The sequence below is a fragment of the Mobula hypostoma genome, chromosome 28 (genome assembly GCF_963921235.1).
Source record: "Mobula hypostoma chromosome 28, sMobHyp1.1, whole genome shotgun sequence".
Lineage (NCBI taxonomy): Eukaryota > Metazoa > Chordata > Chondrichthyes > Myliobatiformes > Myliobatidae > Mobula > Mobula hypostoma.
Genome location: NC_086124.1, coordinates 21,057,556 through 21,079,792, shown reverse-complemented (window position 1 = coordinate 21,079,792; position 22,237 = coordinate 21,057,556). Strand labels below are relative to the sequence as shown.

Genomic DNA, 22,237 nt, shown 5'->3' with positions numbered 1-22,237 from the left:
TCCTCCCCCTCTCCTCCCCCTCTCCTCCCCCTCTCCTCCCCCTCTCCTCCCCCTCTCCTCCCCCTCTCCTCCCCCTCTCCTCCCCCTCTCCTCTCCCTCTCCTCTCCCTCCCCTCCCCTCTCTCCTCCCCCTCTCTCCTCCCCATCTCCCCCCCTTCCCCTCTTCCCCCTCTGTGTCCCTCTCCCTCTCTCTCCCTCCCTCTCCTCTCTCCCCCTCCCCCTCTCTCCCCCTCCCCCCTACCCCTCTCTCCCCCTCCCCCTCTCTCCCCCTCCCCTCTCCCCCTCTCTCCCCCTCTCTCCCCCTCCCCCCTCCCCCTCTCTCCCCCTCTCTCCCCCTCTCCCCCTCCCCCCTCCTCTCTCCCCCTCTCTCCCCCTCTCTCCCCTCTCTCCCCCTCTCTCCCCCTCTCCCCCTCCCCCTCCCCCCTCCCCCTCTCTCCCCCTCCTCTCTCCCCCTCTCTCCCCCTCTCTCCCCCTCTCTCCCCCTCTCCCCCTCTCTCCCCCTCTCCCCCTCCCCCTCCCCCTCTCCCCCCTCTCTCCCCCTCTCTCCCCCTCTCTCCCCCTCCCCCCTCCCCCCTCCCCCTCTCTCCCCCTCCTCTCTCCCCCTCTCTCCCCTCTCTCCCCCCTCTCCCCCTCCCCCCTCCCCTCTCCCCCTCCTCTCTCCCCCTCTCTCCCCCTCCCCCCTCCCCCTCTCTCCCCCTCCTCTCTCCCCCTCTCTCCCCCTCCCCCCCTCCCCCTCCCCCTCTCTCCCTCTCTCCCCCCCCCACTGCCTTCCCCTCTCCACCCGCACAAGGACAGGGAGGGACACAGATTCAATGTGTGAGTATGAATGAGTGTGAGTGTGTGTGTCCTGTGCCCCAGTTTTCCTCTCCCCTCACATGCCGAGGGCCCGTCGCTCTGTAATCAGATTGCGTGCCTCGCCCCTTCACATGAGTTTAAGTTTAAAATTACTTAGTGCACATTGCCATCGCTGTCCAGGACACACCGGGGCTCCCGTGTCTCCCGTGTCTCCCATGGACGGCCCTCAGTTTTGTTCTCCAGGGAAACGCAGGTATGAACGCACCCTGGGAAGATGGGCAGTCTTGGGGCTCGGGTGGGAACACCACTGGGCCACTGCCTGGAGTGGTTGGGAATAGGGGTACACAGGGGTCCAGATCAACAGAGAGAGAGTCACACACACACACACGCACACGCACACACACACACACGCACACGCACACACACACTAACATTCACACACACACACACACGCACACACACACTAACATTCACACACTCACGCACACACACACACACTAACATTCACACACTCACGCACACACACACACACACACACACACACACTAACATTCACACACTCACACGCACACACACCCTCACACACACACACACACACACTAACATTCACACACTCACACGCACACACACCCTCACACACACACACACACACTAACATTCACACACTCACACGCACACACACCCTCACACACACACACACACACTAACATTCACACACTCACACGCACACACACCCTCACACACACACACACACTAACATTCACACACTCACACGCACACACACACTCACACACACACACACACACTAACATTCACACACTCACACGCACACACACCCTCACACACACACACACACACTAACATTCACACACTCACACGCACACACACCCTCACACACACACACACACTAACATTCACACACTCACACGCACACACACCCTCACACACACACACACACTAACATTCACACACTCACACGCACACACACCCTCACACACACACACACACACACTAACATTCACACACTCACACGCACACACACACACACACACTAACATTCACACACTCACACGCACACACACCCTCACACACACACACTAACATTCACACACTCACACACACACACTCACACACCCTCTCTCACTCACACACTCACACACACATTCTCACACCCTCACACACACTCACTCACTCACACACACACACACTCTCTCTCACACCCTCTCACACACACACTCACACACACACCCTCACACACACACTCACACACGCACACACACACCCTCACACACTCACACACACACTCACACTCACACACACACTCACACACACACACACTCACACACACACACACTAACATTCACACACTCACACGCACACACACCCTCACACACACACACACTAACATTCACACACTCACACACACTCACACACCCTCTCTCACTCACACACACATTCTCACACCCTCACACACACTCACTCACTCACACACACACACACACACTCACACCCTCACACACACTCACTCACTCACACCCTCACACACACACACACTCTCACACCCTCTCACACACACACTCACACACACACGTGCGCGGAAGGGGGAAAGACAAAGGGAGGGAGAAAGAATGGGAGAGGGATAGAGATGAGAGACGGAGACAGAGGGCAGAAAGGGAGAGTGGGACAGGGGAGAGAGAGAAAAGCAGAGATGGAGAGAGGGAGGGAGAGAGATGGAGAATCAGAGTGAGAGAGAAAGAGATGGGGAGGGGGGAGTGAGAGACAGGGACGGGAAGGGAGAGAGACAGAGAAACCGTGTGATGGGGAGAGGGGGAGTGAGAGACAGGGAGAGAAAAAGAGAACGATAGAGGAGAGAGTGAGGGAGAGGGGAGATGGGGTGGAGGGGGAGAAGGGTGGAAGGGGCGAATGAGAAGTGAGGGGGAGAGGAAGGGAGAGAGACAGACAGACAGGGAGAGGGAGGGAGAGAGGATTAGAGAGGTGGGGAGACGGAGCGGGAGACAGAAAGACGGAGACGGGGAAAGAGAGAGAGAGATGGGGAGGAGGGGGAGAGACAGGGAGGAGGGCAGTGGGAGAGGGGTGGACAGGTGGGGAAGGACGGAGCATGAGTGTCAGATAGAGAGAGAGGGAAGAGTGATCGGAGAACAGGAACAGAAAGTGTGGACAGTCAGGGAGAGGAGGAGGTGGGGTGGGGGGGAGCATGAGAGGGTGTGGGAGGGAGACGACGGGGAGAATGTGGGCAAAGAGAGGGAGGGGTGGGGGTCGAGGGGCGACGGGGGTAAAAGAGCAATCTATCACAGCTCAGGGTATCGGCTTGGAGTTCAGTTCCAGCGTTGTCCGTAAGGAGTCTCTGTAAGTCCTCCTTGGGTTTTTTCCGGGTGCTCCAGTTTCCTCCCACCGTCCACAGATGTAGGTTAATTAGTCCTTGTAACTTGTCCCGTGATTAGGTTAGGGTTAACCGGGGGTGGGGGGGGGCGGGGATCACCGGGGATTGCTGGGCGATGGGGCTCCAGAGGGCCTACTCCCTGCTGTATCTCAATTAAAAAATTAATAAATATAAAGCTCTTCTTGAAGTTGGTCCCCCGGCCTTTCCAGCGTCTGAGCCCTCTCCCAGAAAGCAGGAGAGGGAAAGGCCAGGGCAACAGTGTCACCAGCCTTTTATCCACCGTATGGACGGGTGGGATGGGAGGGAGGGACGTGGGCAGTGCTGACGCCCTCTGCTGCTCCTGTCATTCCAGAGCCTCTTGGGTGTCCGCTCTCCACCCCGCAGCCTCTGTCTCCATCCCCCCCCCCACCACCGCCCTCCATCCATCCCCTCTCCCCCGGCTCCTAGCTCCGTCCTCCCGTCATCTCCCTCCCTCATCCAGTCCCCCCTTTCGGGCCCAGCCTCCCTTCTCCCCTCACCCCTCCCAGTACCTGACGTCCCGAGGCAAGTTCTCAATCTGAAACGCCGGCAGTTTTTTTCCTCCTCCGGGGGGTTTTGGAGGTGGTCTCACACTGGAGTCGTGAAAGGTTAGTTTTCAGGTGCAACAGGCCCTTTGTCCTGCCTTTTGACCAACTCTGCGATCAATCTAACCCTACATGGCCTCCATTTTTCCATCACCCATGTGCCTATCTAGGAGTTTCTAGTCTTTGGAGATACAGCAGGGAACAGGCCCTAACAGCTCTTCGAAACACACCGCCCGACAACCCCCAATTTAACCCCGGCCTAATCACGGGACAACTTACAATAACCAATTAACCTACTAACCGGTACGTCTTTGGACTGTGGGAGGAAACCAGAGCCTCCAGAGGAAACCCAAGCGTTCACGGGGAGTATGTAGAGATTCCTTACAGAGGATGTCAGATTTGAACTCCGAACTTTGTCCCCCCCCCCCCGAGCTGAGATAGCCTCACACTAAGCTCAACACTACCAGCTCTCTATGTTAAAAGTCTCTACTGTATCTGACTGACAGGGCAATTCCAAGTACCCTCCATTAAAAAAAACCCTGACTCTGACATCTCCCACCCACACTTTCCTCCAGTCACCTTAAATTTACACCCTCTGCTATTAGTTGTTCCTGCCCTGGGAAAACTGCCCACTTTGTGTATCGTTTTATGCCCCTCTATCACATTGCCCCCTCATCCGCCAAAAGTAGGATTTTCCAGTGGCCAAGCATTTTAATTCCCATTCCCGATTTTTGCCGGCTGTCTTATTGGGGGCAGCGGGGAAGTGCTGCAGGAGTTCAGCGGGTCTGGCAGCATCTGTGGATAGGGGAATAAGCAGTCAACGTTTCGGGCCGAGACCCTTCCTCAGGACCAGGAAGGGGGAGGACGCCAGGATAAAAAGGTTGGGGGGAGGGGAAGAGGGGTAGCGAGAAGCTGATAGGTGAAGCCAGGTGTTTGGGAAAGGAGGGAATCTGACAGGAAAGGAGAGTGGACAGAGCTAGAATGGTGACCTTGAGGCTTTAGTGAAGAAATCCCTCTTCACTGAGCCCTTGAAGAGCTGAAGCCTCTCGCTCTGTCCACTCTTACGGTGGCCTTTTCCAGAGAGAGCAAACTAAGAGAAGCTCGAGGCAAAGTTTCTTTTTCCTCCCCGTATTTATATCTGCTCAGCTAGGTAGAGATGCCAGGAAGGATAGTGGAATGCTCCCCTTGCGGGACGTGGGAAGGCAGGGAGACCCCCGGTGTCCCTGACAACTACAACTGTGGGAAGTGCATCCGTCTGCAGCTTCTAACAACCCGTGTTAAGGAGTTGGAGCTGGAACTGGATGAACTCCGGATCACTCAGGAGGCTGAGGGGGCGATAGATAGGACATAGAGAGAGACAGGACACAGGAAACTGGCTGACAGGAGCGGGAGGGGGTTAAACCCCCCTCAACAACACCTTGGATGCTGTCGAGGGGATGACCTAACAGAGGAAAGTCACAGTGGTCGTGCCTCTGGGACTCAGAAGGGAAGGGCGGAGAAGAGGCCCGCTGTACTGATTGGGGATTCGTTAATTAGGGGGAATGAACAAGGTTCCCCTATGGTTTGTTGCCTCTGGGACATCTCGGATCAAATCCCTGGCATCCTTAAGTGGGAGGGTGACCACCCAGAGGTCGTGGTCCGTGTAGATACCAATTACATGGTTAAGACAAGTGACGAGGTTCTGCGTAGGGAGTTACTGTCGGTGGTAAGTTAAAGGGCAGGACCTCCAGGGTTGTGATCTCAGGATTGCTATCTGTGCCACGGGTTAGTGAGGCCAGAACTAGGAAGGTTATACAGTCGGTGATTATAAGGAGCTGGTGTAGGAGGGAAGGCATAAGACTTTTGGATCATTGGGCTCTCTTCCAGGGAAGGTGGGACCTGTACAGAAGGGACAGTTTTCACCTGAACTGTAGGGGGACTAATATCTCAGTGGGAAGGTTTGTTAGTGCTGCACGGTGGGGTTTAAACTAGAATTGCAGGGGGATGGGAAGCAGAGTACCAGAACAGTTAGTGGAGAGGTTGTGGAGGCAGATGTTGGTAAGATCTCAGAGAAAGTCGGGAATCAAAAGGTTGAGCATGGTGTGACTAGTCTCCTGAGCTGTGTATATTTCAATTCAGGAAGTATCGTAGGAAAGGCGGATGAGCTCAGGGTTTGGATCAACTCCTGGAATTATGACGTTGTAGCCATTACTGAGACTTGGTTTACAGGAGGGGCACGTCTGGCAGCTCAGTACCCGGGGGTTCAGTTGTTTTAGACATGACAGAGTGGGACGGATTAAAGGAGGAGGAGTGGTGTTATTAGTCAGAGAAAATGTCACAGCAGGGCTCTGTCAGGACAGACTGGAGAACTCAACTCGTGAAGTGTTATGGGTGGAACTGAGAAATAAGAAAGGTATGACCACGTTAATGGGGCCATAATTACAGAGCACGCAACAAATCCTAGGGATTTAGAGGAACACATTTGTAAAGAGATTGCAGACTGTTGCAGGAAACATAAAATTGTGATATTAGGTGATTTTAACTTTCCACATATTGACTGGGACTCCTATACTGTAAAAGGGCTAGATGGGATAGAGTTTATCAAATGTGTTCAGGAAGCTTTCCTGCATCAGTACATAGACGTCCCAATGAGAGAGTGTGTGATACTGGATCTACTATTAGGGAATGAGACAGGGCAGGTGACAGGAGTTTGTGTAGGGGAACACTTTGCATCCAGTGAGCACAATCCCATTAGTTTCAAAGTAAATATGCAAAGAGATAGGTCCAGTCCATGGGTTGAGATTCCAAATTGCAGAAAGGCCAGTTTTGATGGTATGAGAAATGATCTGGCACGTGTGGATTGGGACAGGCTGTTTTCCGGCAAAGGTGAAATTTTGAGAGCACAAAGCTTATATGTTCCCATCAGAATAAAAGGTAAAGATAACAAGTGCAGGGAATCGTGGGTTTCAAGAGATACCGAGGCTCTGGTTAAGAGAAAAAAGGAGGTGCATAGCAGGTATAGGCAGGTAGGAACAGATGAGGTGCTTATGGGGTACAAGAAATGCAAGAGAACACTTGAGAAAGAAATCAGGAGAGCTAAAAGATGGCATGAGGTTGCCTTAGCAGACAAGGTGAAGGAGAATCCCTTGGGACTCCACAGATGTGTTAAGAGCAAAAAGGATTGCAAGGGACAAAATTGGTCCTCTGGAAGAGCAGAATGGTAATCCACGTTAGAGCCAGAACAGATGGGGGAGATCTTCAATGCATTCCATGTATCTGAATTTACTTGGGAGATGGATACAGAGTCTGTAGAAGTAAGGGAAAGTGGCATCAACTTTATGGACCCTGTACAGATTACAGAGGTGGAGGTGTTTGCTACCCTGACTAAATCCCCAGGGCCTGACAAGGTGTTCCTTCGGACCCTATGAGAGGCAAGTCCTGAAATTGCTGGGGCCCTAGCAGAGATATTTAAATCATCGTTAGTGACGGGAGAGGTACCAGAGGATTGGAGGATAGCCAAAGTTGTTCTGCTGTTTGAAAAAAGGAAATCAGGAAATTATAGGCCATTGAGTCTGACAGCAGTTGTGGGAAAGTTTTTGGAAGGTGTTCTAAGGGATCAGATATGTGAGTATTTGGATAGACATGGACTGCTGGGTGGTAGGTCATGTGTAACCAATCTTAGTTTTTCGAGTAAGTTACCAGGGAAGTGGATGACAGCAAGGCAGTGGATGTTGTCTACATGGACTTTAGCAAAGCATTTAACCAGGTCCCACATGGGAGGCTGGTCAAGAAGGTTTAGTTGCTTGACATTCAGGATGAGGTAATAAATTGGATTAGACACTGGCTTTGTGGAAGAAGCCAGAGAGTGGTAGTAGATGGTTGCCTCTCTGACTGGACCCTGTGACTGGTGGAGCCGCAGGGAATCAGTGCTGGGTCCGTTGTTGTTTGTCGTCTATATCAATGATCTGGATGATAATGTGGTTAACTGGATCAGCAAATTTGAGGATGACACCAAGTTTGGGGGTGTAGTGGACAGCGAGGAAGACTATCAAGGCTTGCAGGTCAATTTGCATCAGCTGGAAAAAAAGGGCTGAAAAAAGGCAGATGAATTTAATGCAGACAAGTGCGAGGTTTTGCACTTCAGTAGGACTGACCAAGGTAGCTCTTACGCAGTGAACGATAGGGCGCTGAGGAGTGTGGTTGAACAAAGGGATCTGGGAATACAGATCCATAAATCATTTTGAAAGTGGCGTCACAGGTATATAGAGTTGTAAGTGTAACTCTCGCTTTGGTTAGTGGCTTAATGTAGGGGGTGATAGCCCCCCGCCCAGCCAAACTTAAGAAATCTCGTTTGGGTGGAAGCTGCACGATGTGTCCCCTGTTACATAGCAGTACCTTGAAATAACAAACAGTACACAATATGCAACTAAACGATTGAGCTTTATAATTCTTACTTTCACTGTAAGGTTAGTAAAGAAAACGGCAAAAAAGAAAAAGGGCCCATTCTTATGAAACAGTCTATTGTGCAAAGTTGGGGCTCGTTGATAAACCGATCGTCCACCATTAACCTCCTCCGATCGTTGCTACCCGTCGGACCCTCGCTCCAAGTCCAGTCCGTCGGGCGGTCTACCAACTCTCTCCATTCGCCTCTTCTCTCCTCATCTCTCCCTGGCAAAAGACCCGAAAATCTCTCTCCCAGACTCACAAGAAAGAACAACAGCATTCCAAACCCCGTTATCTCTAGTCATAACCCAAACATTGCTGCTACAGAGTAACCATTACATTATCAGTGAAACCTTACAGCATGTTACATAAAGAAAGCTTTTGGCACATTAGACTTCATAAATCAATGTATTGAGTACAGCAGATGTTATGCTGAGGTTGTATATATGTGAGGCCTAATTTGGCATACTTTATGCAGTTTTGGTCACTTACCTACAGGAAAGATGTAAATAAGGTTGAAAGAGTACAGAGAAAATTTACAAGGATGTTGCTCGGTCAGGAGGATCTGAGTTATAAGGACAAATTGAATAGGTTAGGACTGTATTCTTTAGAACGTAGAAGATTGAGAGGAGATTTGATAGAGGTATACATAATTATGAGGGGTATAGATAGGGTAAATGCAAGCAAGCATTTTCCACCTGAGGTTGGGTTGGACTACAACCAGAGGTCATGGGTTACGGGTGAAAGGTGAGAACTTAAGGGAAACATGAGGGGAAACTTCTTCACTCAGAGGGTGGCGAGTGTGTGGAACGAGCTGCCAGCACAAGTGGTGCATGCGAGCTCGATTTCAATGTTTAAGAGAAGTTTGGACGGGTACGTGGATGGTAGAGGTCCCGATGCAGGCCAATGGGAGTAGGCAGCTTCAATGGTTTTGAGTTGGACTAGGTGGCCTGTTCTATGGTATACTTCTCTATGAGAAGGGGACAGGCAGGTAGAAGAGGTAAGAGGGGAGAGGGAGGGAGAAATGTTTTTTTTTTACCAGAAGGAGAATTCGATATTTAGGCTGAAAGGTTGGAGGCTACCCACAAGGCATTGCTCCACTGCCCCGGGGGTAGCACAAGAGGAGGCCATGGACTGACAATTTGGAATAGGAATGGGAATTAAAATGGTCGGCCACCGGAAGATACTCCACGGAGGGGAGGCTGGTTTCCATGATGGGCTGAGCTGTGTCCGTGATGGATTTCTCACGGCCACGGGCCGAGCGGTTACCGTGCCGAGCCGTGAAGTTTCAGGTTAGGATGCTTTCTGCGGTGCATCTGTGAAAACTGGATACGAGGGATGTGTCCGGGATGAGGAGAGTGTTATGAATGGGGAGTTGAGGCATCGGGGGTGGGGGCGGGGGGCAGTGAGGAGCGGGTAGGGCACTGGGATCTTGCAGTGAGGTGCGGAAAGCGTTGACTCCAGCTGCTCTTTCTCTCTCACTGCCGCTCTGCTTTCTAGCCGGCTGGGCCTGCGCCGTTGGCAGCATCCTCCTGTACCCAGGGGCCATCTGGACGCCAGAGCCATGCCTTGTCTGCGCCTGCCAGACGGGAGGGACAGCCGTCTGCGAGCCGATCGAGTGCCTGGAGGTCAGCTGCGCGGGTGCCCGCATCCCGCCGGGGAAGTGTTGTCCCGTCTGTCCAGTGAGCGGTGAACCAGGTAACACCCCCCCCCGTCATCATGACCCCCTCCATCCCCTACACCCCTCCCCATCTCCGTGACCCCACTCACCTACACCCCTCCCCATCTCCATAACCCCCTCACCTACACCCCCGTCATCATGACCCCCTCCATCCCCTAAACTCCTACCCACTCCATAACTCCCTCACCTACACCCCTATCATCATGATCCCCTCCATCCCCGAAACCCCTACCCATTCCATAACCCCCTCACCAACACCCCTCCCCATCTCCATAACCCCCTCACCTACACCCCTCCCCATCTCCGTGACCCCCCTCACCTACAACCCCGTCATCATGACCCCCTCCATCCCCTAAACCCCTACCCATTCCATAACCCCCTCACCTACACCCCTCCCCATCTCCGTGACCCCCTCCATCCCCTGAACTACCCATCTCCATAACCCCACCCCTGTCTCTGTGACACCCCTCACTCCCCTACACCCCTCAGCATCTGCATGACCCCCCTACATCCCCCCTTGTCTGTGAAACCACCCCTCCCCGTCTCTGCGACCCCCTCCCTCCCTGACTCCATGGCCCCTCCCCATCTCCATAACCCCTTTCACCTACACTCCTCCCCATCTCTGTGTCCCTCTCCCTCCCCCACACCCCTCCCCATCTCTGTGTCCCTCTCCCTCCCTTACACCCCTCCCCAACTCCAAAACCCCCCCTCACCTACACCCCTCCCCAACTCCAAAACCCCCCCTCCCCTACACCTCTCCCCATCTCCAAAACCCCCCCCTCCCCTACAGCCCTCCCCATCTCCAAAACCCCCCTCACCTACACCCCTCCCCATCTCAAAAACACCCCCTCACCTACACCCCTCCCCATCTCCAAACCCCCCTACACCCCTCCCCATCTTCATAACCCCCTTCACAAGACTCCTCCCCATCTGTTTCCCTCTCCCTCCCCTACACCCCTCCCCATCTCCAAAACCCCCCCTCACCTACACCCCTCCCCATCTCCATAACCCCCTTCACCTACACTCCTCCCCATTTCTGTGTCCCTCTCCCTCCCCTACACCCCTCCCCATCTCCAAAACCCCCCCTCCCCTACACCCCTCCCCATCTCCAAAACCCCCTTCACCTACACTCCTCCCCATCTCTGTGTCCCTCTCCCTCCCCTACACCCCTCCCCATCTCCAAAACTCCCCCTCACCTACACCCCTCCCCATCTCTGTGTCCCCCTCCCTCCCCTACACCCCTCCCCATCTCCAAAACCCCCTTCACCTACACTCCTCCCCATCTCTGTGTCTCTCTCTCTCCCCTACACCCCTCCCCATCTCCATAACCCTCCCTCCCCTACACCCCTCCCCATCTCCAAAACCCCCTTCACCTACACTCCTCCCCATCTCTGCGTCCCTCTCCCTCCCCTACACCCCTCCCCATCTCCAAAACTCCCCCTCACCTACACCCCTCCCCATCTCCAAAACCCCCCCTCCCCTACACCCTTCCCCATCTTCATAACCCCCTCCCCCACACCCCTCCCCATCTCCAAAACTCCCCCTCACCTACACCCCTCCCCCTCTCTGTGCCCCCTCCCTCCCCTACACCCGTCCCCATCTCCAAAACCCCCCTCACCTACACCCCTCCCCATCTCCAAAACCCCCCCTCCCCTACACCCTTCCCCATCTTCATAACCCCCTCCCCCACACCCCTCCCCATCTCTGTGTCCTTCTCCCTCCCCCACACCCCTCCCCATCTCCGAAACCCCCTTCACCTACACCCCTCCCCATCACTGTGAACCCCTCCCTCCCCAGCACTCCCACCCCTCCGTCTCCATGACACCCCTCACCTACACAGCTCTCTGTGGCCCCCACCTCCACTACACCCGTCCCCATGCCTACAATCCCCTCCCTCCCACACCCCTCCCCATCTCTGTGACCCCTCCCTGTCTGCATGACCCCCCCAGTACATCCCTCCCTGTTTCTGTGACCCCCCCTCTCTCCCCTACATCCCCCCTTGTCTGTGAAACCACCCTTCCCCGTCTCTGTGACCCCCTCCCTCCCCTACAGTATCATTAGGCTATTTATGTCCCCGACCACCTCTTCCAAAGAAACTCTCAAGTGACGTTTGTTTTTCACTCATCGAGTAGTTGTAGGTTAATGACCAACTGATGACCTCGCATGCGTAATAACCTCACTCAAACTCAACAGCGCGTGACAGGGAATGAGGAAAGGTGCAACTGACTCCTATTGTTTCATATCGCCAAATCCTATCGTTTCCTCACGGCCCGGTGGTTGGGGACCACTGCCCTGCACCCTTGTCTCTGTGTCCCCCTCCCTCCCTTACACCCCCCACCATCTCTGTGACCCCCCTCCCCTACAACCCTCCCCATCTCTGTGCCCCCCTCTCTCCCCTACACCCCTCCCCATCTCCATAACCCCCTTCACCTACACTCCTCCCCATCTGTTTCCCCCTCCCTCCCCTACACTCCTCCCCATCTCCAAAACCCACCCTCACCTACACCCCTCCTCATCTCCAAAACCCCCCCTCCCCTACACCCCTCGCCATCTTCATAACCCCCTTCACCTACACACCTCCCCATCTCTGTGACCCTCTCCCTCCCCCACACCCCTCCCCATCTCTGTGTCCTTCTCCCTCCCCCACACCCCTCCCCATTTCCAAAACCCCCCCTCCCATACACCCCTCCCCATCACTGTGAACCCCTCCCTCCCCAGCACTCCCCCCCTGTCTCCATGACACCCCTCACCTACACAGCTCTCTGTGGCCCCCACCTCCACTACACCCCTCCCCATGCCTACAATCCCCTCCCTCCCACACCCTTCCCCGTCTCTGCGACTCCCTCCCCATCTTTGTGTCCCCCTCCCTGCCCTAAACCCCTCCACATCTCCAAAACCCCCCCTCCCCTACACCCCTCCCCATCTCTCTGACCCCTTCCCTCCTCTACACCCTTCCCTGTCTCTGTGACACCCCCACACACCTCCTTGTCCCTGTGTCCCCCTCCCTCCCTTACACACCTCCCCGTCTGTGTCCCCCTCCCTCCCCTGCACCCCACCCCATCTTTGTGACCCCCCCACAACCCTCCCTGTCTCTGTGTCCCCCTCCCTCCCCTACACCCCACCCCATCTATGTGACCCCCCATATCCCTCCCCATCTCTGTGTCCCCCTCCCTCCCCTACACCCCTCCCCATCTCCGTGACCCCCCTCACCTACACCCCTCCCTGTCTCTGTGATAGGCTCCCTCCCCATCTCTGTGCCCCCTCCCTCCCCAACACCCCTCCCCATCTCCATAACCCCCTTCACCTACACTCCTCCCCATCTTAGTGTCCCCCTCCCTCCCCTACACCCCTCCCCATCTCCAAAACCCCCCTCCCCTACACCCCTCCCCATCTTCATAACCCCCTTCACCTACAGTCCTCCCCTTCTATGTGTCCCTCTCCCACCCCCACACCCCTCCCCATCTCTGTGTCCCTCTCCCTCACCCACACCCCTCCCCATCTCCAAAACCCCCCTCACCTACACCCCTCCCCATCACTGTGAACCCCTCCCTCCCCAGCACTCCCACCCCCCCGTCTCCATGACACCCCTCACCTACACAGCTCTCTGTGGCCCCCACCTCCACTAAACCCGTCCCCATGCCTACAATCCCCTCCCTCCCACACCCCTCGCCATCTCTGTGACCCCTCCCTGTCTGCATGACCCCCCAGTACATCCCTCCCTGTTTGTGTGACCCCCCTCTCTCCCCTACATCCCCCCTTGTCTGTGAAACCACCCTTCACCGTCTCTGTGACCCCCTCCCTCCCCTACACCCCTCCCCATCTCCGCGACTCCCCTCACCTCCACCCCTCCCTGTCTCTGTGATAGGCTCCCTCCCCATCTCTGTGCCCCCTCCCTCCCCAACACCCCTCCCCATCTCCAAAACCCCCCTCCCCTACACCCCTCCCCATCTCCAAAACCCCCCCATCTTCATAACCCCCTTCACCTACACTCCTCCCCATCTATGTGTCCCTCTCCCTCCCCCACACCCCTCCCCTTCTCTGCGACTCCCTCCCCATCTTTGTGTCCCCCTCCCTCCCCTACACCCCTTCCCATCTCCAAAACCCCCCTCCCCTACACCCCTCCCCATCTCTGTGCCCCCCTCTCTCCTCTACACCCTTCCCTGTCTCTGTGACCCCCCCACACACCTCCTTGTCCCTGTGTCCCCCTCTCTCCCTTACACACCTCCCCGTCTCTGTGTCCCCCTCCTTCCCCTACACCCCACCCCATCTCTGTGACCCCTCTCCCCTACAACCCTCCCTGTCCCTGTCTCCCCCTCCCTCCCCATCTCTGTGACCCTCCCTCCTCTACACACCTCCTTGTCCCTGTGTCCCCCTCCCTCTCGTACACCCCTCCCCATCTGTGACCCCACCCTCCCCTACACCCCTCCCCGTCTCTGAGACCCCCCTCCCCTACACCCCTCCCCGTCTCTGTGACCCCCCTCCCCTACAACCCTCCCTGTCCCTGTGTCCCCCTCCCTCCCCTACACCCCTCCCCATCTGTGACCCCACCCTCCCCTACACCCCTCCCCGTCTCTGAGACCCCCCTCCCCTACACCCCTCCCCGTCTCTGTGACCCCCCTCCCCTACAACCCTCCCTGTCCCTGTGTCCCCCTCCCTCCCCTACACCCTTCCCTGTCTCTGTGATCCCTCCTCCCCTACACCGCTCCCTGTCTCTGCAACTCCTTCCCCATCTCTGTGTCCCCCTCCTTCTCGTACACCCCTCCCCATCTCTGTGCCCCCCCTCTCCCCTACACCCCTCCCCATCTCTGTGACTCCCTCCCTCCTCTACACCCCTCCCTGTCTCTGCGACTCCCTCCCCATCTCTGTGTCCCCCTCCCTCCCCTACACCCCTCCCCTTCTCGTGACCCCCCTCACCTACACCCCTCCCTGTCTCTGTGATAGGCTCCCTCTCCATCTCTGTGCCCCCCTCTCTCCCCTACACCCCTCCCCATCTCCATAACCCCCTTCACCTACACTCCTCCCCATCTTTGTGTCCCCCTCCCTCCCCTACACCCCTCCCCAAAGCCCCCTCCCCTACACCCCTCCCCTTCATAACCCCCTTCACCTACGCTCCTCCCCATCTATGTGTCCCTCTCCCTCCCCCACACCCCTCCCCATCTCTGTGTCACTCTCCCTCCCCCACACCCCTCCCCATCTCTGTGACCCTCTCCCTCTCCCTCCCCCACACCCCTCCCCATCTCCAAAACCCCCCCTCCCCTACACTCCTCCCCATCACTGTGAACCCCTCCCTCCCCAGCACTCCCCCCGTGTCTCCATGACACCCCTCACCTACACAGCTCTCTGTGGCCCCCACCTCCACTACACCCCTCCCCATGCCTACAATACCCTCCCTCCCACACCCCACCCCGTCTCTGCGACTCCCTCCCCATCCTTGTGTCCCCCTCCCTCCCCTACACCCCTCCCCATCTCTCTGACCCCTTCCCTCCTCTACACCCTTCCCTGTCTCTGTGACACCCCCACACACCTCCTTGTCCCTGTGTCCCCCTCCCTCCCTTACACACCTCCCCGTCTCTGTGTCCCCCTCCCTCCCCTACACCCCACCCCATCTTTGTGACCCCCCCACAACCCTCCCCGTCTCTGTGTCCCCCTCCCTCCCCTACACCCCACCCCATCTATGTGACCCCCCCACAACCCTCCCCGTCTCTGTGTCCCCCTCCCTCCCCTACAGCCCTCCCCATTTCTGTGACCCCCCTCCCTTACAACCCTCCCTGTCCCTGTGTCCCCCTCTCTCTCCTACACCCTTCCCTGTCTCTGTGATCCCCCCTCCCCTACATCCCTCCCTGTCTCTGCAACTCCCTCCCCATCTCTGTGTCCCCCTCCTTCTCGTACACCCCTCCCCATCTCTGTGCCCCCCTCTCTCGCCTACACCCCTCCCCATCTCTGTGACCCCCTCCCTCCTCTACACCCCTCCCTGTCTCTGCGACTCCCTCCCCATCTCTGTGTCCCCCTCCCTCCCCTACACCCCTCCCCATCTCCGTGACCCCCCTCACCTACACCCCTCCCTGTCTCTGTGATAGGCTCCCTCCCCATCTCTGTGCCCCCTCCCTCCCCAACACCCCTCCCCATCTCCATAACCCCCTTCACCTACACTCCTCCCCATCTTAGTGTCCCCCTCCCTCCCCTACACCCCTCCCCATCTCCAAAACCCCCCTCCCCTACACCCCTCCCCATCTTCATAACCCCCTTCACCTACAGTCCTCCCCATCTATGTGTCCCTCTCCCTCCCCCACACCCCTCCCCATCTCTGTGTCCCTCTCCCTCACCCACACCCCTCCCCATCTCCAAAACCCCCCTCACCTACACCCCTCCCCATCACTGTGAACCCCTCCACTCCCCAGCACTCCCACCCCCCGTCTCCATGACACCCCTCACCTACACAGCTCTCTGTGGCCCCCACCTCCACTACACCCGTCCCCATGCCTACAATCCCCTCCCTCCCACACCCCTCCCCATCTCTGTGACCCCTCCCTGTCTGCAAGACCCCCCCAGTACATCCCTCCCTGTTTCTGTGACCCCCCTCTCTCCCCTACATCCCCCCTTGTCTGTGAAACCACCCTTCCCCGTCTCTGTGACCCCCCTCCCTCCCCTACACCCCTCCCCATCTCCGCGACTCCCCTCACCTCCACCCCTCCCTGTCTCTGTGATAGGCTCCCTCCCCATCTCTGTGCCCCCTCCCTCCCCAACACCCCTCCCCATCTCCAAAACCCCCCTCCCCTACACCCCTCCCCATCTCCAAAACCCCCCCTCCCCATCTTCATAACCCCCTTCACCTACACTCCTCCCCATCTATGTGTCCCTCTCCCTCCCCTACACCCCTCCCCATCTCCAAAACCCCCCCTCCCCTACACCCCTCCCCATCTCTGTGACCCCTCCCTGTCTGCATGACCCCCCCAGTACATCCCTCCCTGTTTCTGTGACCCCCCTCACTCCCCTACATCCCCCCTTGTCTGTGAAACCACCCTTCCCCGTCTCTGTGACCCCCCTCCCTCCCCTACACCCCTCCCCATCTCCGCGACTCCCCTCACCTCCACCCCTCCCTGTCTCTGTGATAGGCTCCCTCCCCATCTCTGTGCCCCCTCCCTCCCCAACACCCCTCCCCATCTCCAAAACCCCCCTCCCCTACACCCCTCCCCATCTCCAAAACCCCCCCTCCCCATCTTCATAACCCCCTTCACCTACACTCCTCCCCATCTATGTATCCCTCTCCCTCCCCTACACCCCTCCCCATCTCCAAAACCCCCCCTCCCCTACACCCCTCCCCATCTCTGTGACCCCTCCCTGTCTGCATGACCCCCCCAGTACATCCCTCCCTGTTTCTGTGACCCCCCCTCACTCCCCTACATCCCCCCTTGTCTGTGAAACCACCCTTCCCCGTCTCTGCGACCCCCTCCCTCCCTGACTCCATGGCCCCTCCCCATCTCCATAACCCCTTTCACCTACACTCCTCCCCATCTCTGTGTCCCTCTCCCTCCCCCACACCCCTCCCCATCTCTGTGTCCCTCTCCCTCCCTTACACCCCTCCCCAACTCCAAAACCCCCCCTCACCTACACCCCTCCCCAACTCCAAAACCCCCCCTCCCCTACACCTCTCCCCATCTCCAAAACCCCCCCCTCCCCTACAGCCCTCCCCATCTCCAAAACCCCCCTCACCTACACCCCTCCCCATCTCAAAAACACCCCCTCACCTACACCCCTCCCCATCTCCAAACCCCCCTACACCCCTCCCCATCTTCATAACCCCCTTCACAAGACTCCTCCCCATCTGTTTCCCTCTCCCTCCCCTACACCCCTCCCCATCTCCAAAACCCCCCCTCACCTACACCCCTCCCCATCTCCATAACCCCCTTCACCTACACTCCTCCCCATTTCTGTGTCCCTCTCCCTCCCCTACACCCCTCCCCATCTCCAAAACCCCCCCTCCCCTACACCCCTCCCCATCTCCAAAACCCCCTTCACCTACACTCCTCCCCATCTCTGTGTCCCTCTCCCTCCCCTACACCCCTCCCCATCTCCAAAACTCCCCCTCACCTACACCCCTCCCCATCTCTGTGTCCCCCTCCCTCCCCTACACCCCTCCCCATCTCCAAAACCCCCTTCACCTACACTCCTCCCCATCTCTGTGTCTCTCTCTCTCCCCTACACCCCTCCCCATCTCCATAACCCTCCCTCCCCTACACCCCTCCCCATCTCCAAAACCCCCTTCACCTACACTCCTCCCCATCTCTGCGTCCCTCTCCCTCCCCTACACCCCTCCCCATCTCCAAAACTCCCCCTCACCTACACCCCTCCCCATCTCCAAAACCCCCCCTCCCCTACACCCTTCCCCATCTTCATAACCCCCTCCCCCACACCCCTCCCCATCTCCAAAACTCCCCCTCACCTACACCCCTCCCCCTCTCTGTGCCCCCTCCCTCCCCTACACCCGTCCCCATCTCCAAAACCCCCCTCACCTACACCCCTCCCCATCTCCAAAACCCCCCCTCCCCTACACCCTTCCCCATCTTCATAACCCCCTCCCCCACACCCCTCCCCATCTCTGTGTCCTTCTCCCTCCCCCACACCCCTCCCCATCTCCGAAACCCCCTTCACCTACACCCCTCCCCATCACTGTGAACCCCTCCCTCCCCAGCACTCCCACCCCTCCGTCTCCATGACACCCCTCACCTACACAGCTCTCTGTGGCCCCCACCTCCACTACACCCGTCCCCATGCCTACAATCCCCTCCCTCCCACACCCCTCCCCATCTCTGTGACCCCTCCCTGTCTGCATGACCCCCCCAGTACATCCCTCCCTGTTTCTGTGACCCCCCCTCTCTCCCCTACATCCCCCCTTGTCTGTGAAACCACCCTTCCCCGTCTCTGTGACCCCCTCCCTCCCCTACAGTATCATTAGGCTATTTATGTCCCCGACCACCTCTTCCAAAGAAACTCTCAAGTGACGTTTGTTTTTCACTCATCGAGTAGTTGTAGGTTAATGACCAACTGATGACCTCGCATGCGTAATAACCTCACTCAAACTCAACAGCGCGTGACAGGGAATGAGGAAAGGTGCAACTGACTCCTATTGTTTCATATCGCCAAATCCTATCGTTTCCTCACGGCCCGGTGGTTGGGGACCACTGCCCTGCACCCTTGTCTCTGTGTCCCCCTCCCTCCCTTACACCCCCCGCCGTCTCTGTGACCCCCCTCCCCTACAACCCTCCCCATCTCTGTGCCCCCCTCTCTCCCCTACACCCCTCCCCATCTCCATAACCCCCTTCACCTACACTCCTCCCCATCTGTTTCCCCCTCCCTCCCCTACACTCCTCCCCATCTCCAAAACCCACCCTCACCTACACCCCTCCTCATCTCCAAAACCCCCCCTCCCCTACACCCCTCGCCATCTTCATAACCCCCTTCACCTACACACCTCCCCATCTCTGTGACCCTCTCCCTCCCCCACACCCCTCCCCATCTCTGTGTCCTTCTCCCTCCCCCACACCCCTCCCCATTTCCAAAACCCCCCCTCCCCTACACCCCTCCCCATCACTGTGAACCCCTCCCTCCCCAGCACTCCCCCCCTGTCTCCATGACACCCCTCACCTACACAGCTCTCTGTGGCCCCCACCTCCACTACACCCCTCCCCATGCCTACAATCCCCTCCCTCCCACACCCTTCCCCGTCTCTGCGACTCCCTCCCCATCTTTGTGTCCCCCTCCCTGCCCTAAACCCCTCCACATCTCCAAAACCCCCCCTCCCCTACACCCCTCCCCATCTCTCTGACCCCTTCCCTCCTCTACACCCTTCCCTGTCTCTGTGACACCCCCACACACCTCCTTGTCCCTGTGTCCCCCTCCCTCCCTTACACACCTCCCCGTCTGTGTCCCCCTCCCTCCCCTGCACCCCACCCCATCTTTGTGACCCCCCCACAACCCTCCCTGTCTCTGTGTCCCCCTCCCTCCCCTACACCCCACCCCATCTATGTGACCCCCCATATCCCTCCCCATCTCTGTGTCCCCCTCCCTCCCCTACACCCCTCCCCATCTCCGTGACCCCCCTCACCTACACCCCTCCCTGTCTCTGTGATAGGCTCCCTCCCCATCTCTGTGCCCCCTCCCTCCCCAACACCCCTCCCCATCTCCATAACCCCCTTCACCTACACTCCTCCCCATCTTAGTGTCCCCCTCCCTCCCCTACACCCCTCCCCATCTCCAAAACCCCCCTCCCCTACACCCCTCCCCATCTTCATAACCCCCTTCACCTACAGTCCTCCCCTTCTATGTGTCCCTCTCCCTCCCCCACACCCCTCCCCATCTCTGTGTCCCTCTCCCTCACCCACACCCCTCCCCATCTCCAAAACCCCCCTCACCTACACCCCTCCCGATCACTGTGAACCCCTCCCTCCCCAGCACTCCCACCCCCCCGTCTCCATGACACCCCTCACCTACACAGCTCTCTGTGGCCCCCACCTCCACTAAACCCGTCCCCATGCCTACAATCCCCTCCCTCCCACACCCCTCCCCATCTCTGTGACCCCTCCCTGTCTGCATGACCCCCCAGTACATCCCTCCCTGTTTGTGTGACCCCCCTCTCTCCCCTACATCCCCCCTTGTCTGTGAAACCACCCTTCACCGTCTCTGTGACCCCCTCCTTCCCCTACACCCCTCCCCATCTCCGCGACTCCCCTCACCTCCACCCCTCCCTGTCTCTGTGATAGGCTCCCTCCCCATCTCTGTGCCCCCTCCCTCCCCAACACCCCTCCCCATCTCCAAAACCCCCCTCCCCTACACCCCTCCCCATCTCCAAAACCCCCCCATCTTCATAACCCCCTTCACCTACACTCCTCCCCATCTATGTGTCCCTCTCCCTCCCCCACACCCCTCCCCTTCTCTGCGACTCCCTCCCCATCTTTGTGTCCCCCTCCCTCCCCTACACCCCTTCCCATCTCCAAAACCCCCCTCCCCTACACCCCTCCCCATCTCTGTGCCCCCCTCTCTCCTCTACACCCTTCCCTGTCTCTGTGACCCCCCCACACACCTCCTTGTCCCTGTGTCCCCCTCTCTCCCTTACACACCTCCCCGTCTCTGTGTCCCCCTCCTTCCCCTACACCCCACCCCATCTCTGTGACCCCTCTCCCCTACAACCCTCCCTGTCCCTGTCTCCCCCTCCCTCCCCATCTCTGTGACCCTCCCTCCTCTACACACCTCCTTGTCCCTGTGTCCCCCTCCCTCTCGTACACCCCTCCCCATCTGTGACCCCACCCTCCCCTACACCCCTCCCCGTCTCTGAGACCCCCCTCCCCTACACCCCTCCCCGTCTCTGTGACCCCCCTCCCCTACAACCCTCCCTGTCCCTGTGTCCCCCTCCCTCCCCTACACCCCTCCCCATCTGTGACCCCACCCTCCCCTACACCCCTCCCCGTCTCTGAGACCCCCCTCCCCTACACCCCTCCCCGTCTCTGTGACCCCCCTCCCCTACAACCCTCCCTGTCCCTGTGTCCCCCTCCCTCCCCTACACCCTTCCCTGTCTCTGTGATCCCTCCTCCCCTACACCGCTCCCTGTCTCTGCAACTCCTTCCCCATCTCTGTGTCCCCCTCCTTCTCGTACACCCCTCCCCATCTCTGTGCCCCCCCTCTCCCCTACACCCCTCCCCATCTCTGTGACTCCCTCCCTCCTCTACACCCCTCCCTGTCTCTGCGACTCCCTCCCCATCTCTGTGTCCCCCTCCCTCCCCTACACCCCTCCCCTTCTCGTGACCCCCCTCACCTACACCCCTCCCTGTCTCTGTGATAGGCTCCCTCTCCATCTCTGTGCCCCCCTCTCTCCCCTACACCCCTCCCCATCTCCATAACCCACTTCACCTACACTCCTCCCCATCTTTGTGTCCCCCTCCCTCCCCTACACCCCTCCCCAAAGCCCCCCCTCCCCTACACCCCTCCCCTTCATAACCCCCTTCACCTACGCTCCTCCCCATCTATGTGTCCCTCTCCCTCCCCCACACCCCTCCCCATCTCTGTGTCACTCTCCCTCCCCCACACCCCTCCCCATCTCTGTGACCCTCTCCCTCTCCCTCCCCCACACCCCTCCCCATCTCCAAAACCCCCCCTCCCCTACACTCCTCCCCATCACTGTGAACCCCTCCCTCCCCAGCACTCCCCCCGTGTCTCCATGACACCCCTCACCTACACAGCTCTCTGTGGCCCCCACCTCCACTACACCCCTCCCCATGCCTACAATCCCCTCCCTCCCACACCCCACCCCGTCTCTGCGACTCCCTCCCCATCCTTGTGTCCCCCTCCCTCCCCTACACCCCTCCCCATCTCTCTGACCCCTTCC

At 58.2% G+C, this 22,237-nt stretch overlaps 1 protein-coding gene across 1 annotated transcript in view; it reads left to right on the top strand.

Moving 5' to 3' along the window:
- Nucleotides 1-22,237, top strand: part of LOC134338747 (uncharacterized) — a gene marked incomplete at its 3' end in the record, with an annotated part of 30,739 nt that overhangs the window by 1,254 nt on the left and 7,248 nt on the right. The window contains exon 2 of the mRNA XM_063034789.1: nucleotides 9,681-9,878. Within this exon, the coding sequence (XP_062890859.1) occupies nucleotides 9,681-9,878 (198 nt within the window). The remainder of the gene's footprint in view (nucleotides 1-9,680; nucleotides 9,879-22,237) is intronic.